Here is a 19,724-nt window from a genome sequence, read left to right on the forward strand (position 1 = left end):
TATTCGGACACAGACTGGCTAACCTAGTGAGGAGGGCTTTAAACTAGGTTCAAGGGGGACAGGTGAGCCCACAGGTAAGTAGGGAACATGGAGACCTGGGAGATGGGTCGGAAATAGGAGGGAGCATGGGCTTATAAAGGCAGAAAGAAAGGAGGGTCAGGGCAAAATCGGGAGGCAAGATCAAATCAGTATCTTAGATGCCTATATACAAATACGAGAAGTATGGGGAATAAGCAGGAAGAACTGGAAGTGCTAATAAATAAATACAACTATGACATTGTTGGCATCACTGAAACTTGGTGGGATAATACACATGATTGGAATGTTGGTGTGGATGGGTACAGCTTGCTCAGGAAGGATAGACAGGGGAAAAAGAGAGGAGGTGTTGCCTTATATATTAAAAATGTACACACTTAGACTTAGGTGGAGGTGGACATAGGAGACAGAAGTGTTGAGTCTCTCTGGGTTAGGCTAAAAGGGGTAAAAAACAAGGGTCATGTCATGCTAGGAGTCTACTACAGGCCACCTAACCAGGTGGAAGAGGTGGATGAGGCTTTTTAAAAAAAAAAAAATAACAAAATCATCCAAAGCCCAAGATTTGGTCGTGATGGGGGACTTCAACTATCCGGATATATGTTGGGAAAATAACACAGTGGGGCACAGACTATCCAATAAGTTCTTGGACTGTATTACACACAACTTTTGATTTCAGAAGTTTGAAAAAGCTACTGGGGGGAAGCTGTTCTAGATTTGATTTTAACAAATAGGGAGGAACTTGTTGAGAATTTGAAAGTAGAAGGCAGCTTGGGTGAAAGTGATCATGAAATCGTAGAGTTCCCAATTCTAAGGAAGGGTAGAAGGGAGTACAGCAAAACTGAGAAAATGGATTTCAGTAAGCTGATTACAGATTTGTAGAATTTCAGGGTTGCAAAGGACCTCAGGAGATCATCTAGTCCAACTCCCTGCTCAAAGCAAGACCAACCCCAGACAAATTTTTGCCCCAAATGCCCCCCCTCAAAGATTGAACTCATAACCAATGGTTTAGCACGCCAATGCTCAAACCACTGAGCTATCCCTCTGCCCAATAGAAAAGGTCCCATGGGAATCAAGACTGAGGGGAAAAACAACTGAGGACAGTTAGCAGTTTTTAAAAGGGACACTATTAAGGGCCCAAAAGCAAACTATTATACTGGTTAGGAAAGATAGATAATGTGGCAAAAGACCACCTTGGCTTAACCACGAGATCTTGCATGATCTAAAAAATAAAATTGAGTCATATAAAAAATGGAAACTAGGACAGATTACAAAGGATGAATATAGGAAAACAAACCAGGAATGCAGGGGCAAGATTAGAAAGGCAAAGGCACAAAATGAGCACAAACTAGCTACAGGAATAAAGGGAAACAAGAAGACTTTTATCAATACATTAGAAGCAAGAGGAAGAACAAGGACAGGGTAGGCCCACTGCTCACTGTGGAGGGAGAAACAGTATCAGGAAATTTGGAAATGGCAGAGATGCTTAATGACTTCTTTGTTTCGGTCTTCACCGAGAAGTCTGAAGGAATGCCTAACATAGTGAATGCTAATGGGAAGGGGGTAGGTTTAGAAGATAAAATAAAAAAAGAACAAGTTAAAAATCACTTAGAAAAGTTAGATGCCTGCAAGTCACCCGGGCCTGATGAAATGCCCTGGCACCCTCACTGTAATAATAATAAGGGAAGTAGGGACTGAAAAGCAACAAGATGAGTGAAAACAGTGAAACAGTTGAAAACTTGGAGCTGTGGAGATTGCACATGGTTGTGCACTGTTTATAATATACCTCTGTATAATTCCAGGGGGGTTCACTCTGCCTCTGGGGGAGAAGCAGCATCTGGATGCAGACAGGCTGGAGACAAAACACACTCTAGCCAATGTCTCTCTTTTCATCTCTGCGCTTCTGTGTTTGTTATACAGCTTTAACAGTAAAGAGTTATTAAGGGACCTTCCCAAAGGGAGATGAGAACTCTTGGGGTCTCCACTGAGTCAGAGAGGAATTGGCTGCTCTGTGTATTTGTGTATATTTAAAAATTACAGTTGAATACTAAGAAAGCTAGGGATAGTGCCTAGGTCTCAAAGGGTCTGATTCTGTGTAAATGGTCAGGATGGATAGGTAGATAGCACTGCTCTACATCTTCTGAAATAAATGTAGTCAAACTTTACTAATTCTGGGTCACTGAGGACGAAAATGATGCTTAAAATTGTTGATTGGCTCTAGTTTTCAAGATATGCTATTGGGTCAGTATATACGACCCTTGACTTGGGAATGGCGGAGGATAAGTGAGTTATAAAGGGAAGGGATCTGAATTTAAACCAGTAATGACTAAAATACATCTTTGACTGGATCTATGAATAAATCTACGACTGGGTTTGGACAGTACTTGCTTTTTAGGCAAAACAATGAATGATGCAATCTGAAGCTGGTATTGCGTCATACATGATATGAATTGCATCATGTTACTCCTAGAAGTCATGGATGATGCAATCATAATGAAGCTTACATCATTCTGCTGAACAAATTGCCCTATATCAGCTCTAGAAATCATACTCTCTTATATCATGCTCTCTTGTTTGTCAGTGTTTGATTTTGCAAAGGGACACATTTCTGTGTAGCCAAAGTGAGCAGAGATGCCTCATACTTGTGTGAACGGTGCAGATAACTTCTGCTATGTTTGTGGTGAAGTGACTTTTGCATCACAAAAGCGCAGTATAACCACTATGGTTAAGAAAGCCTATCACCTTTATTTTGGCTGCAAAATTGGAGATCAGGACAAGAGGTGGGCCCCACACATATGCTGCAACACTTGTGCAACAAATCTTCGCCAGTGGTTGAACAGGAAAAGGAAATCTATGCCTTTTGCAGTGCCAATGATTTGGAGAGAGCCAACAGAACATACCAGCAATTGTTACTTCTGCATGGTGCCTCCAGTTGGGAAAGGTGTGTCAAAGAAGAAAAAGTGGACTGTGCATTATCCAAACATTCCATCAGCTATACGCCCAGTACCCCACGGAGAAGGACTGCCGGTTCCTGATGCACCAGAATCATTCTCACTTGAGTCAGACGAGGAAGAGGAAGAGGATGAGGATGAAACTTCTGGCCCTGAACCATCAATGTCACAGGACCCACATTTTCTCCCATCCTCCTCCTCTGAACCACACCTCATAACACAAGGTGAACTGAATGACCTTGTCAGGGATTTGGAACTACCCAAGAGTAAGGCAGAGCTGTTGGGCTCCAGACTACAGCAGTGGAATCTCCCGGCAGGTGATGTTAGGGTTTCTATGTTCCGTAACCGTCAAAAGTATCTTGTCCCATTCTTCTTCATGGAAGGTGATCTTGTAGCCTGCAACAACATTGATGGTGTGATGGCAGCCCCCAACATTGTTCACGATCCAGATGAGTGGAGACTGTTCATTGATTCATCGAAGACGAGTCTTAAAGCTGTTTTACTGCGTACTGGCAATGTTTTGCCATCAATTCCAGTTGGTCATGCAGTCCATATGAAGGAAACCTATGACAACATGAAACAACTTTTGAGGTGCATAAACTATGACCAACATCAATGGCAGCTTTGAGGCAATTTGAAGGTTGTTGTTCTCTTGCTTGGTCTGCAGACTGGATACACAAAGTACTGCTGTTTTCTCTGTGAATGGGATAGTCGTGCAAGAGATTCCCACTACATCAAGAAAGATTGGCCACTCCAACAGTCATTGCAGCCTGGGAGGAAAAGTGTTCAGCATCTACCACTTGTTGAATCAAGGAAGATTTTGTTACCACCCTTACACATCAAGCTGGGTCTGATGAAGAACTTTGTCAAGACCATTGACAAAACACAAGCAGCTTTCAAGTACCTCCGTGGAAAATTTCCAAGGTTAAGTGAAGCTAAGATAAAGGAAGGTCTCAGATTCGTGAACTTCTTCGAGATGATGCATTTGACCATGCACTGCGTGGCAAGGAAAAGACAGCATGGAAAGCCTCCAGTTAGTGGCAATAAATTTTCTCGGAAACAAGAAGGCAGACAACTACAGGTTGTTGGTGGAAAACCTCCTCAAGGCATAAAAAAGCCTTGGTTGCAACATGTCACTAAAGAGACATTTTTTGCACTCTCATCTAGATTTTTTTCCACCGAACTGCAGAGCTGTGAGCGATGAGCACGGCAAGGGATTTCATCAGGACATTGCAACAATGGAGAAATGCTATCACTGCAAATGGAGCCCATCAATGCTTGCAGACTATTGCTGGACAGTGACAAGAGATGCTCCATTTAATGAATACAAGAGACAAGCCAAGAAGCGCCGAGTAGACACTGAATAGGACTAAACTATGTACATAATAGTTTTTTGCCTTTTGTTTCATAATAAATTTTATTTATATAGCCCTTTTGCTGATTTTGAAAGTGTTACATATACAGGACAGGTGAAATATTATCATGTAAAGCAACCATAAACACATGAAAAGACCTAGGTTTACAATTTATGATTAAAACTCTACTATCTACACAATATACATAGACATAAAATGTAAAAACTTAAATATCTTAGAAACAGTAGCCAATTAGTTAATGAGGAAAAACTCCACATTGTCCAAAATTCCATGCTCAGATAATAAAAATATGGCAGACAGTATATATTATCGACCATGTGACTGGGATGGTGATAGTGACTGGGAGATTAGAGAGGTTATAAAAATAAAAATAAATACAATATTAATAGGGGATTTGAACTACCCCTATAGTAACTGGGTACGTTACCTCGGGATGGGATGCAGAGATGAAGTTTCTTGAAACCTTTAATAACTGCTTCATGGAACAGCTAGTACTGGAACCCAGAAAGGGAGAGGCAATTTTTTATTTAGATGTAAGTGGAACACAGGATCTGGTCCAAGAAGTGAATACAGCGGGACCTAAAGCAATAGTAACCTTAATTGAATTAAATTTAACATCTCTGTGGTGGGGAAAACTCTACAGCAGCTGAATAGAGTAGCATTTAATTTCAGAAAGGGGAACTACACAAAAACTAGGAGGTTAGTGAAAGAGAAATTAAGAGGCCCAGTGCCAAATGTGAAATCCTTGCAAGCGGCATGGAGATATTTTAAAGACACCATAACAGAGGCTCAACTTAAATGTATACCGCACAAAGAAAGAACTAAAAAAGAGCCCCTGTAGCAAAAGAACAATGTAAAAGAAGCAGAGAGAAGCAGAAAGGCATCCTTTAAAAATGGAAGATAATCCTAGTGAGGAAAATAGAAAGGAGCGTAAACTCTGGCAAGTGACGTGCAAACATAAAGTTAGAAAGGCCACAAAAGAATTTGAAGAGCAGTTAGCTAAAGACTCTGTTGGGAGATGTCAGGGTTAAGTAAAGACATGGGGGGCTGCTGATGTGCTGACATATTAGGGGATAAAGGCAGAAGCAGGCAGTATTTCTTTGTTTGATAGATAAGTTGCCATATTTTTCCCTTCCTTGTTGCTTGTAAGAACTGATCAGCCCTGCAGCTGCATGAGAAATGTAGATGTCTAATGAATACCCTTTGTGTAAAAGAAGTGTTATCTCCCCCTCCCTTCCTTTCCCAGCTACACAAGTGAGCCCTGGCGCATAGCCCCTCCCTCCCTCCCTGAGAATCGATGATTAGGGGAATTTGTAGCACCAGATTCTTGCAAAGAAATGTATTTTCAAGGTAAAAATGCCTGTATAACATACACGCAAGGGCATGTGACCAGCTCATGTGACACTGGACTCCATCTTGTGCCAGTACTTTTCCACTAATTATGATGGTATCTCTGTTTGGGACAATGAAATTCCCTCCACATGGCAGAAGTTATAAAAGGGGGAAGTGTTATCACTACTTGGTCTCACTCCCACCACAACTCAACACTTTAAAACACAGCTAGAAAAAATATGTTCACTGGAGATGTGGTCAGAGGCTGGAAAGGAGAAATGCAGGAATCTTTCCAAAAGTCCATTGTACAGCGCTGGCTGAGAGTCACAGCTAACTGGGAAGTTGGGGTGCAGGGCCCTCTGGCTTCCTCAGGGGTCGCGTCCAGGTGGACCCGCCAAGGGGAAGCATACGATGTGAACAGGGATGCTGAATGCTCCAACATCAGACCAGGAATGCCATAGCCTAGGAGGTTTTTGCCCTGGATAGCCTGCCCTGAGAGGAGTCATGTTACACCGGAGTCCTGGCTGGCTTCATATAGAGCAGTTCCAGAGCATCGGACATGTGACTCCATCACAGAATGACTATCCATAGAGATTCTATGGCACAGTTTGGTTCATTTCAGATTTTTACTTCTTTTGATTCTGCTCTTTCTTTCACATATAGTGCCACTCCCCCACCTGCACGACCTGTTCTGTCCTTCTGATATATTGTGTACCCTGGTATTACTGTTTCCCATTGATTATCCTCATTCCACCCAGTTTCTGATATGCCTATTATATCAATATCCTCATTTAATACAAGGCACTCTAGTTCACCCATCATATTATTTAGACTTCTAGACGGGAGAGAGATATCACAGACCCAAATAAAATCTCTCCTCTATCTGATTTAACAGGGAGTTAAACACTTTGTGCAAATAGATTCTATTTCTTATTCTGTATTTTATTTTTGTTTCTTACATAAACTAATCTCTACTCCTTCTACTTATAATCATTTCAAACCTATCTTCTGAAGTTCATCAATTTGTTTTAGATTTTACCTAAAACACATGTTTTGGTTCAAGCGCTTAGGAAATCTCAGCTCAGGTTACAGAAGTTAGTGTATGTCCTCTCCACATCGAGGGAGGGGCGGAACTGGGTCACTATCTTTCACTAGCCAGGCTTCAGACCAGGACAGAACTGCACAGTACTGTGGTGTGTAGTAAGTGAAGGCCCTAATGAAGGCCCAGTATGCAAGAAGCAGGCCCTGCTCACAGAAGCTGGCAAGAAAAGGGCTGATGTTGCATAAATATATATTCATCTTGCATAGTTAAAGTATAAACATGGTACCAAGACACACTATACGGGAACATTCCACAGATAACATGGAACAGGCCGACCGATCCCAATGACAGGGGCAAAAGGGTAAAATGATGGATAGAGTTGTTTTGATCGAACCAACATGTACAAGGTGAGAGGCGGCACCTTACTACGTAGAGGGGTTGTACCTTGCTGCATAGAGGGGTTGCACCTCAATATGTCAGGAGTGATGTGTAACTTGTTTGTACCTGTGTATAAAAATGTATCCCTGGGGTGGTGTCTTGGTCCAGCCCAGGGGGCAGTGGAAAGTCCCGCCACTGACTGAGCTGAGTCCATTGCCGAGCGGCACTTTCTAGCAGTATGCCCAGTAGACTAAGTAATCTACGGGGAACTGAAATTGTGTCAGGGTCGCAATAAACCTGTCCGAGGTGCCTTTGTACCTTACTAGACTCTGTGGTTATTGGGGGTTCTCGTCGGGTTTGCTGTGTCAGCTATCTGTGCAGAGCTGGGGCAGCACACAGAGGGAACACACGCACGCAGCTGAGTGATATCAACAGGTGAAAGCAGAAGCACCACACCGGTAGCATCTGACAACATGGTGCAAGGCTGGTGACCTGGCGGGAAATGGCTTGAGATTCTCTAGTGTTGGTTATGAGTGGTTTGGGGATTATTCGTGTAACTCAGCTGGGTGTGTCCCTGCCTGTGGATGTCTGTGTAAGCGTAGTACCTGCCAGAGGTTTGTGGCTTGACTCAGCATCACATGAGAGAGGGATACCCCAGCTTGGTGGGACAGAGGGCTCAGCTGTCCCACAGTTTCCTGGCTTTCCTCTCTGCTCTGGACTGGCCTGCCAGCCCCAGCGCTGTGTCCTCACTGCTGGTTCCTTGCCAGGCTGCAGCAGAGCCCATCCCAGCCCCGAAGCAGAAGGAGCCAAGGCTCGGGGGGAGGAAGGTGGAGATGATCTAGTCTGTGGATGGCATTGGAGAGGAGGGGAGTGAGTAACAGGGCTTGGGGTTTGGGGTAAGAGGTGGAGAATGGAGCAGGGCCTTGGGGGAACAGGTGGGACAGCAGAAGCAGCCTTGTGGAAAGAGGTGGGGCAGGGGGCAGGGCCTTGTGGAATAGGCAGGGCAGGGCGTGGGCCCTCAGATATCCAGTTAACAGCAATTAGAAAGGCGGCAACCTATGGGAGAAAGCATTGTAAACAAAAAAGATTACTCTGTTTATCACACTGACACAGCACAGCAAGGCCAGGAAAGGATTTAATGTCACTTTCACTGTACAGCAAGTGATTGAGGGAAGGGGGGCCAGCACCATGTTACCAGCCAGCTCTGCACAGAGCTCGGTCTGAGAGCCAGAGCACCAGGAGAAAACTTTAGGCCCCTTTATGAGTAAAGAGCTTGAGCAGCCTGTCCCGGATCTGTTTGGTCCTCACCCCGTAGATGATGGGGTTTAACATGGGGGGCATCAAGAGGTACACATTGGCAATGAGAACGTGGAAAGACAGGGGCACATTTTGGGCAAATCTGTTCATGAGGGGGATGATGACACCTGGCATGTAAAAGGCGAAAATGACAAAAAGGTGGGAGCCGCAGGTCCCCCAAGTCTTGAGCCGCGCGTCTTTTGTGGGAAGGCTGAAGATGGCCCTGAGGATCTGGGTGTAGGACACCCCGATAAAAATCACATCCAGACCAATCACCCAGAATTGCACAAAGAGGCCATAGTAACTACTGACACGGATGTCAGCACAGGCCAGGTTCACCACAGCTATGTGTAGGCAGTACGGCTGTGGGATTACATTGGTTCTGCAATAAGGCCACTGCCTTGCCAGTAAGAGATAGGGCAATACAACTATGCAACCACGCAGCACCACAGCCAGTCCAATCTTGGCCACCAGGGGGTTTGTCAGGATGGTGGAATGTCTCAGGGGATGGCAGATGGCCACATAGCGATCTAAAGCCATGGCCACGAGGATCCCAGACTCCATCGCTAAGAAGCAGTGAATGAAGTACATCTGGGTGAGGCAGGCACTGAAATCTATCTCCCTGGAATTAAACCAGAAAATTGCCAGCATTTTGGGCAGGGTGGATGTATACACGCCCAGGTCAGTGATGGCCAGCATGCAGAGGAAATAATACATGGGCTCATGGAGGCTCAGCTCCAGCTTCACAGTGAACAGGATGGAAAAGTTCCCCAAGATGGCTATGATGTACATGGTGCAGAAGGGGATGGAGATCCAGACATGGGCTGCCTCCAGGCCAGGAATGCCCTGCAGGATGAAGGTGGAAAGGTTGGTGAAATCGGTTGTGTTGGAATCTGACATGCAGTAGGGTAGAAGGTGTCCAACTCTGAGGCCTGCACGTACCGTATGTTCCCCTGACTTCCTGTATGTGTCCAGTGTCTAGGGTGATGGTCGCAGTACAAATACCTGGATAGAGAGAGAATGTGAATATGAGCTAGTGACCCTCACCTTCAGCCCTCAACTAAAACCTCTCCAGCGCATCATCAAGGATTTACAACCTATCCTGAAGGACGATCCCTCCCTCTCACAGATCGTGGGAGACAGGCCAGTCCTCACTTACAAACAGCCCCCGAACCTGAAGGAAATACTCACCAGCAATGACATAACAAAAAACCTAACCCAGCCATCTATCCTTGCAACAAAGCCCATTGCCAACTCTGTCCACATATCTATTCAAGCGACACCATCATAGGACCTAATCACATCAGCCACACCATCAGAGGCTTGTTCACCTGCACATCTACCAATGTGATATATGCCATCGTGTCCCAGCAATGCCCCTCTGCCATGTACATTGGCCAAACTGGACAGTCTCTATGCAAAATAATTAATGGACACAAATCGGATGTCAGGAATTATAACATTCAAAAACCAGTCGGAGAACACTTCAACATCCCTGGTCACTCAATCCCTAAAAATCAATCGTAGTAATTCAACAAAAAAACCTTCAAAAACCAACTCCAACGAGAAAGTGCAGAATTGGAGTTAATTTACAAACTGGATACCATTAAATTAGGCTTGAATAAAGACTGGGAGTGGATGGGTCATTACACAAAGTAAAAACTATTTCCCCATGCTAGTTTTTCTACTCCTGTTACTCACACCTTTTTGTCAACTGTTGGAAATGGACCATCCTGATTATCACTACAAAAGTTCTTTTATTTCTCCTGCTGATAATAGCCACCTTAATTGATTACTCTAATTAGAGTTGGTATGGCAATACCCATTTTTCATGTTCTCTGTGTATATATATCTTCCTACTGCATTTTCAACTGCATGCATCCGATGAAGTGGGTTTTAGGCCATGAAGACTTATGCCCAAATAAATTTGTTAGTCTCTAAAGTGCCACAAGTACTCCTGTTCTTTTTGCTGATACAGATTAACGCAGCAACCACTCTGAAATGTGAATATGAGACACTACATGCACTACTGGAGGCTGTTCTCATGGGCGAAGCAGATTGGTCGCTCTTTGCACACTGAAAACTGACATTTTCATTATTCAAATACATTAATTATGAAGAACTGGCCCTAGTAATGCCAATTCCATATTTTATGGGGCTCAATAATTCCTACACGTCATAGTGTGGGAAACCTTACTGAGTGCGGATACTGGTTATCCATCATTGTTCCTTAGGCTTTTTCTATACTGCCATGTTTTTTCTGCACATAAGCAGCTTTCACCAAAGAAACAGTGGCGGTGTACACATGGCAAAGCCACATTCAACGACAGAACTGACCCGTTTCAGTGACATCATATAACCACCTTGACAAGAGTTTTACACAAAAGTTTTGTTGGCAAAGTGCCAGTGTAGAAACTTGTGATTGCTTTTATCACTGTAATTGGCCTCTGGAAGGCGTCCCACATTGCCCATCCTGAGTGCTCTGGTGAACAGTTTCAACTCCTCTCCCCTGCATCAAGGTAAACACTTTCTGCCCCTCCCCCTTTAAAGGCTCTGGGATTTTGAAATTCCTCTTCCTGTTTGCTCGGTGTGGAGTGCTCACATCACACCTTCCCAGGTGGCCATGGCAGCTCTATGCTTGGGACACTGCGGAGCTGCTGGATCCGCTCAGTATTTGGGGAGAGGAGGCCGTGGAGTCCCAGCTGCGCTCCGGCCATAGGAATGTCAATAGCAAAGGGCAGATTTTGTGCAGTGTGTGGAAAAGAGCTGTGATCAGGACACACTGCAGTGCACAGCAAAGGTGAAGGAGCTGCGGCACATGTACCAGAAGGCCAGGGAGGCAAACAGTATCTCCGGTGCTGTGCCACAGACCTGCCATTTTTATAAGGAGTTGGATGCTATCCTCAACAGTCACCCCATTTCCACCGCCAACAGCCCCATGGGAACTTCAGTGGGGGTACTCCTGTCAGTGTACATAATCTACCTCTCTGAGAGGGGGTAGCTAAGTCAATGAAAATTCTTCGATAGACCTCATGCTGTATATATCAGGTTTAGGTTAATAGAGCTACATCTCTCAGGAGTGTGATTTTTTTTTTTTGCTATAGCAAAAAAGAGCAAATACAATTTTAATTTGCATTAGCAGAGGCATAACATGCACATCACGGGAAGGGATAGTAGAACATGTCTTACCGAAACACAAGTTATGGAGCTCAGTACTGGGGTAACTGTGTGACTAGCTGATTATTGCAGCCCCCTTCTAACCCTGTTGCTCTTTGATTCCATTATACAAAATCCTAGGGTAGGAAAGGTTTTATCCCGCCCCGTTAACAGCCAAAGCCCTGCATTGCAAGAGGAGGGGGTGACAGTGTCTGTGCATTAACACACAGCTGGGTCCTGAGGTTTTACTCAGTTCTTACTCCAGACTGGATGTTTTTCTGGATGATCTGCTTGAGGGCTTGTCTACACTTAAAACACGACAGCAGGGCTGCCATAGTGCTTCATGGGGGCCTGAGCAAACTACGGCCCACAGCCTCCCGCTCTGGCCTTGTCCTGGACATCTACTAACAACTTTCATTCTGAAGGATCCATTGTGCTACTGAAATGCAGCCACCTTAGGGCTGGAGCCCATCACCAAGGGGCACAGCAAAGAGGGGCATTTTGGCCCAGAATATTACAGGAAATTCAGCACCTGTGGCAAGGGCTCCGGGGGGGTTTAGTGGCTGTGTGGAACGGAAATGAAAACAGACCTATTCTCTAGCCCATCATGCATACGTTGCACTTGGTTTGTCGAACAGAAAGAGATGGGTACCTGTGATTTTTGAGATGGAAGCCTCTTCACTGGGAATATTCCTCAGGTAGCCGTGACCTCACCTCTCTCAGGCAAATATCTGCAGAAGCATCCCACGCTGAGAGCACACACAGCGGTGTGCACTGTTTATAATATAGCTCTGTGCAATCCCAGTGGGGTTCGCTCAGCCTCTAGGGGAGAAGGGGCATCTGTATGTAAACAGGCTGGAGACCAGACACACTCGAGCTCATGTCTCTGTTTCCATGTCTGCACTTCTGGGTTTGTTATCCAGCTTTAGCAGTAAACAGTAATTAAGGGACCTTCCCGAAGGGAGATGAGAACTGCTGGGCTCCCCAATGAGTCAGAGAGGAATTGGCTGCTCTGTGTATTTGTGTATATTTAAAAAAAAATGATAGTTGATTACTAAGAAAGCTAGGGATAGTGCCTTTGTCTCATAGGATCTGATGCTGTCTAAATGCCCAGGAAGGGTAGATAGAGAGTAGACAGACAGATCTGGAGAAAGATGACTGAGGGAGACAGGAACACTTTCTGGAGGCACATGGATTTTTTGCTAAGGGATCAGAGATCAATAATTCTCATCAGTAACTATAATCATACAACGTAGAACCTTTTACTGGAGGATCTTCAAAAGTCCTAGGCAAGTAAAGACACTATGAACATATCTCCATTATATCCATAGGTAAACTGAGGTTCAGGGAGACATGACTTGGCCAAAATCAAACAGGGAATGACAGACAGACCCAGGAGTCCTGACTTCCCTGCCATAACAACGGACTCTCCGTCAGTAACTGAGCGCATGATAACCAGGAGATGGAGTCATATTGTTGTAGGGCCTCTTCATTGGGTAGGAGTGACAGACTTCTGCAGGGTGCAACCTGAAAGAGGGGTTCCCGTGAGCCCTCTCACACACCAGCCTGGGCACCCTGTCACACTGTGAGGTCTTGCACTTACACAACCATACAGAGACAGACACACACACACCTGCAGTTAGGTGAAAACTTTCACTAGTCACTCATAAACCAACAATAGAGAGGCTCCAGCCAGTTCCCCCAGCTCTGCAGCTTAGGACCCCAAAGCTGTACTGTCTTGCCCTTTTCAGAAGATTGACCAGGGTATGTTTATTGGCCTGCCCCCTTCCCTCAATGTGGAGAGGACAATGCACCAGCCCCTGTTCCTAAGCAGATTTCCCTTTATACTTCAAACAACACACAGTTTTAGGTAAATAAATAGAAAGCAGATGTACTAAGTAGAGAAAAAATGATTTTAAGTGGTTATAAGTTATAGAGAACAGATCAAAGTTGGTTATTTAAGAAATAAACAAAATCTCAATCGAAGTTCTGTACACTAGACAGGATTTGAATCAAGAGTATCTCACCCAGATGGAACAAACAGTTCACCAGTCCCCGTTCCTGAGCAGATTTCCCTTTATACTTGAAATAACACGCGGTTTTAGATAAATAAATGGAAAGGTGAAATGACAGGAAGAATGGATTTTAAGTTTTTATAGGTTATAGAGAAGAGATCAAATTTGGTTACATAAGAAATAAATAAAATCACAATGTAAGTTCTATACGCTAGACAAGATTTGAATCAAGGAGTGTCTCACCCTGATGAGACAAACAGTCCACCCATCTTTCATACACAGGCTAGAAATCCCTTCAGCTTGTGAAAACAGCTCCAGTTCAGTAATTATTCGTAAGGTCGATCCAGATATTGTGTTGTGGGGGAGTGAGGCCAAGTGACGATGTCGCTTTCCCCTATTACAGCTTCTGCAATGTGGAGGGAACTTCATTTTTCCAAGCAAAAGCCCCCAGCACAGTTAGTGGAAAAGTTCAGGCACAGGATGAAGCCCAGTGTCACATGAGCTGGTCACGTGTCCTTGCCTGCTTCGATAATTCATAGCAGTGGCTATTATCCATATCCTGGCTAGAATATTCATAGGAAAGCCCATCAGGTGGGGATAATGTTCTTCTAAGTCCTATCATGTTTCTTAATCCACCATTACCGTGAGGCCTCATCTGGAGTACTGTGTCCAGTTTTGGGCCCCACACTACAAGAAGGATGTGGAAAAATTGGAAAGAGTCCAGCAGAGGGCAACAAAAATGATTAGGGGTCTGGGGCACATGACTTATGAGGCGAGGCTGAGGGAACTGGGATTGTATAGTCTCCAGAAGAGAAGAATGAGGGGGGATTTGATAGCTGCTTTCAACTACCCGATGGGGGGTTCCAAAGAGGATGGATCTAGACTGTTCTCAGTGGTACCAGAAGACAGAACAAGTAGAAGTGGTCTCAAGTTGCCTTGGGGAGGTTTAGGTTGGATATTAGGAAAAACTTTTTCACTAGGAGGGTGGTGAAGCACTGGAATGTGTTACCTAGGGAGGTGGTGGAATCTTCTTCCTTAGAGGTTTTTATGACCCGGCTTGACAAAGCCCTGGCTAGGATGATTTAGTTGGATATTGGTCCTGCTTTGAGCAGGGGGCTGGACACGATGACCTACTGAGGTCCCTTCCAACCCTGATATTCTATGAGTCTATGTTACCGAGGGGCAAACACATTTGAAATAATGGTACATAGTCAATATTCCTAACTTTAGCTACAAAAATAAGACATGCACACAAATAGGGTAATCATATTCAGCAAATCTTAACTTTTCTATTGATACATTACATAAAGAACTTTACATAAAACACATCATAATCATGATAAATATGGGGACAGGACACTGTTGCTTTGCGGCACATAATCTCAGGATTGTTTGTCAATGACTAATGCAGTGGCAGTGTGCCCAGTGCCTTAATTAGGTTTTGACCATACAACTCCCAAGTTTTGTGAACATTGTGGTGTTACCCACAGGTGTTCTTGCAAAGTTCTCTGTACCTTTCAACACTTTGTAGATCATTCTAGTGATCTCAAAAGTCAGCAACTGCACCTTCTCTGCGTCGCTACAAAACTCTGTGCACCATTGTTTTCCATTTTCCTTTTCCAATTGCTGATATCTCAACAGAGATAGTCAGCAATGCCTTGAGGTGGTGTGCTTCAGTTTCCCCTTTCACAAATCAGACCAGGATTATTATTGTTTCCCTGCTGAGAGAAGCTTTGAACCAGTTTACAGATGTTAGCTGAGAAGCACTATCCCCATAAGGCTTTTTGTATACTACTCATAGCACAGCTAAAAGGTTTTCCCCAAAATCATGCATGCAACAACTTTTCATAGAATTTACCATCACTACCAAATTCTTTGTTATAAGGTTTACCATTAGCAAGAAACTTTGCATCATGAGATTTAACACCATCACCAACTCTTTTATCACAGGTAGGTGTTTCCATGTATTTTCATTATACCATGCCTTTTGCTTGAACAATTTGGTTTGTTCAACATCCATTGGGTCATTCAATTCCCCCAGGAAGCTTGGAATGTATTTAATTACTGTTTTCCCTTTCCCTGCAATGTCCATTCAGTAGGGATCCCAGTCTAAGGTTATCTTTGGTGTCTTTATATGTCAGGGTCTGGTGAGGTAAGGATGTAAAGGGACTTTGTGAGTTTGCTAGCCTTCTGTGGAGCATAGAGTAATGGGGTAATATGGAACATGATTCCCACCAAGTGTAAAACACTCTGTCTGTGGTTTATTCACAATAGATGTTTGTATCTACTCAAAATCATCAGCTAGAGAACCCATCTCATTTATAGTTTTCATCCTTTTGTCCAACAGACACAACAACATCAAACATTCCTTCAAAGCTTGTAACACCTTAGTCCCTCGCCCACTTCCCCATCAAATCTTTCATTTTATTTACATATTCCACATTACTCATGCCCGCTCCCCTCATAGGATTTGTAAATTTCACTCTATATGGTCCAGGGTAATCTGAAATTGCTTCAAAACCCTTTCTTTGAATTTAGACTAATCTAAAAGATTCTCATTTGGCATTTTATTGACTATATCCAGATCTTTACCAATTAAGTTTGCAACTAAAGTGCGCATCTTTGGGTTATCAGGAATCGTATGAAACACACAGAGCGTCTCAAAGATAGTGAAGTATTCAGCAATATCACCTGCCTCATTGTATGCAGGGCACAACAGTTATCATTTGTGGACTTTTGGAGAGGTTCCTGCATTTCTACCTTCCAACCACTGACCATCTCTCCAGTCAAAGTCTTTTTTCTTCCAGCTGTGTTTTAAAGTGTTGAGTTGTGGTGGGAGTGAGACCAAGTGGTGATATCAATTCCCCTTTTATAGCTTCTGCCACGTGGAGGGAAGTTCATTGTCCCAAACAGAGATACCAGCACAGTTACTGGAAAAGTACAAAGCAACAGAGGGTCCTGTGGCATCTTTAAGACTAACAGAAGTATTGGGAGCATAAGCTTTCGTTGGTAAGAACCTCACTTCTTCAGATGCAAGATGTTCTTACCCACGAAAGCTTATGCTCCCAATACTTCTGTTAGTCTTAAAGGTGCCACAGGACCCTCTGTTTCTTTTTACAGATTCAGACTAACACGGCTACCCCTCTGATACTGGAAAAGTACAGGCACAAGATGGAGTCCAGTGTCACAGGAGCTGGTCACATGCCCTTGCATGCTTCAATGAGTTATAGCAGGGGCCATTGCCCTTTTTTCGGCTACTGATGGGGACAAGCTTCTACCATGGTTCGACAGGGACAGGTGAGCAAAGCCCACAGGTAAGTGGGGAACATGGAGACCGGGGAGATGGGTCGGAAACGAGAGGGAGTGTGGGCTATATTGGCAGAGAGAAAGGAGGGTCCGGACAAAACTGGGAGGAAAGATCAAACCAGTATCTTAGCTGCCTATATACAAATGTGAGAAGTATGGGGAATAAGCAGAAAGAACTGGAAGTGCTAATAAATAAATACAACTATGACATTGTTGGCATCACTGAAACTTGGTGGGATAATACACATGATTGGAATGTTGGTGTGGATGGGTACAGCTTGCTCAGGAAGGATAGACAGGGGGAAAAGGGAGGAGGTGTTGCCTTATATATTAAAAATGTACACACTTGGACTGAGGTAGAGATGGACACAGGAGACGGAAGTGTTGAGAATCTCTGGGTTAGGCTAAAAGGGGTAAAAAACAAGGGAGATGTCATGCTAGGAGTCTACTACAGGCCACCTAACCAGGTGGAACGGGTGGATGAGGCTTTTTTTAAGCAACTGACAAAATCATCCAAAGCCCAAGATTCATATAAAAAATGGAAACTAGGACAGATTACAAAGGATGAATATAGGCAAACAACACAGGAATGCAGGGGCAAGATTAGAAAGGCAAAGGCACAAAATGAGCTCAAACTAGCTACCGGAATAAAGGGAAACAAGAAGACTTTTTATCAATACATTAGAAGCAAGAGGAAGACCAAAGACAGGGTAGGCCCACTGCTTAGTGAAGAGGGAGAAACAGTATCAGGAAACTTGGAAATGGCAGAGATGCTTAATGACTTCTTTGTTTGGGTCTTCACCGAGAAGTCTGAAGGAATGTCTAACATAGTGAATGCTAATGGGAAGGGGGTAGGTTTAGCAGATAAAATAAAAAAAAGAACAAGTTAAAAATCCCTTAGAAAAGTTAGATGCCTGCAAGTCACCAGGGCCTGATGAAATGCATCCTAGAATACTCAAGGAGCTAATAGAGGAGGTATCTGAGCCTCTAGCTATTATCTTTGGAAAATCATTGGAGACAGGAGAGATTCCAGAAGACTGGAAAAGGGCAAATATAGTGCCCATCTATAAAAAAGGGAAATAAAAACAACCCAGGAAACTACAGACCAGTTAGTTTAACTTCTGTGCCAGGGAAGATAATGGAGCAAGTAATTAAGGAAATCATCTGCAAACACTTGGAAGGTGGTAAGGTGACAGGGAACAGCCAGCATGGATTTGTGAAGAACAAATCATGTCAAACCAATCTGATAGCTTTTCTTGATTGTGGATAAGGGTGAAGCTGTGGATGTGGTATACCTAGACTTTAGTAAGGCATTTGATACGATCTCACATTATATTCTTATCGATAAACTAGGCAAATACAATTTAGATGGGGCTACTATAAGGTGGGTGCATAACTGGCTGGATAACTGTACTCAGAGAGTTGTTATTAATGGTTCCCAATCCTGATGGAAAGGTATAACGAGTGGGGTACCGCAGGGGTCTGTTTTGGGACCGGCTCTGTTCAATATCTTCATCAACGACTTACATATTGGCATAGAAAGTACGCTTATTAAGTTTGCGGATGATCCAAACTGGGAGGGATTGCAACTGCTTTGGAGGACAGGGTCATAATTCAAAATGATCTGGACAAATTGGAGAAATGGTCTGAGTTAAACAGGATGAAGTTTAACAAAGACAAATGCAAAGTGCTCCACTTAGGAAGGAAAAATCAGTTTCACACATACAGAATGGGAAGAGACTGTCTAGGAAGGAGTACGGCAGAAAGGGATCTAGGGGTTATAGTGGACCACAAGCTAAATATGAGTCAACAGTGTGATGCTGTTGCAAAAAAAGCAAACATGATTCTGGGATGTATTAACAGGTGTGTTGTGAGCAATACACGAGAAGTCATTCGTCTGCTCTACTCTGCTCTGGTTAGGCCTCAGCTGGAATATTGTGTCCAGTTCTGGGCACCGCATTTTAAAAAAGATGTGGAGAAATTGGAAAGGGTCCAGAGAAGAGCAACAAGAATGATTAAAGGTCTTGAGAACATGACCTATGAAGGAAGGCTGAAAGAATTGGGTTTGTTTAGTTTGGAAAAGAGAAGACTGAAATGGGACCTGATAGCAGTTTTCAGGTATTTAAAAGGGTGTCATAAGGAGGAGGGAGAAAACTTGTTCACCTTAGCCTCTAAGGATAGAACAAGAAGCAATGGGTTTAAACTGCAACAAGGGAGGTCTAGGTTGGACATTAAGAAAAAGTTCCTAACTGTCAGGGTGGTTAAACACTGGAATAAATTGCCTAGGGAGGTTGTGGAATCTCCATCTCTGGAGATATTTAAGAGTAGGTTAGTTAAATGTCTATCAGGGATGGTCTAGACAGTATTTGGTCCTGCCATGCTGGCAGGGGACTGGACTCCATGACCTCTCGAGGTCCCTTTCAGTCCTAGAATCTATGAATCTATGAATCTGCTCTCTGGGTGAAGAAGAGTGTCGTTTCTCAGCAGCCCTTTCATAGCTGTTTCTGTGTCTTATCAGTTTCGGGAATTTCCTCCTTCCCTCTGTCTGATGGGTCATTATCGTTTTCAGCGACAAGCACTTCTTTAGTAGGATCTGGATCCTGTTTGAAAGAGACAGAGTTAGTTTCCACAAGAACATCAGGAAGAAGGTGCTGAAAAATCAGGAATTCCAATGGAGTACCCTCCATCACCTCTCTGTCTATCCCAGATTGGTGAGTTGTGTCACTGCTCCCTTCTGGGAGGCCAGCTACACAGTTTCCTCTCACAGCCTGAGACACAGCCTGAGTGCCCAGATGCTCCATCAGTCATTCTGTCCTGGGCACCCTCTCCCAAGTGACCA

General features: G+C 43.9%; 1 protein-coding gene across 1 annotated transcript; it reads right to left on the reverse strand.

Moving 5' to 3' along the window:
* Positions 1-8,360: 8,360 nt before the first annotated feature.
* LOC117872715 (olfactory receptor 52E4-like) lies at positions 8,361-9,308 on the reverse strand. The gene has a single exon (XM_034761447.1). The coding sequence runs from the start codon at positions 9,306-9,308 to the stop codon at positions 8,361-8,363; it is 948 nt and encodes a 315-aa protein (XP_034617338.1).
* Between the last annotated feature and the right edge of the window lie 10,416 nt (positions 9,309-19,724).

The sequence above is a fragment of the Trachemys scripta genome, chromosome 1 (assembly GCF_013100865.1).
Source record: "Trachemys scripta elegans isolate TJP31775 chromosome 1, CAS_Tse_1.0, whole genome shotgun sequence".
NCBI lineage: Eukaryota > Metazoa > Chordata > Testudines > Emydidae > Trachemys > Trachemys scripta.

Coding starts and splice junctions, on each gene's coding strand:
- LOC117872715 (XM_034761447.1), bottom strand. CDS start 9,308: ATGTCAGATTCCAACACAACCGATTTCACCAACCTTTCCACCTTCATC.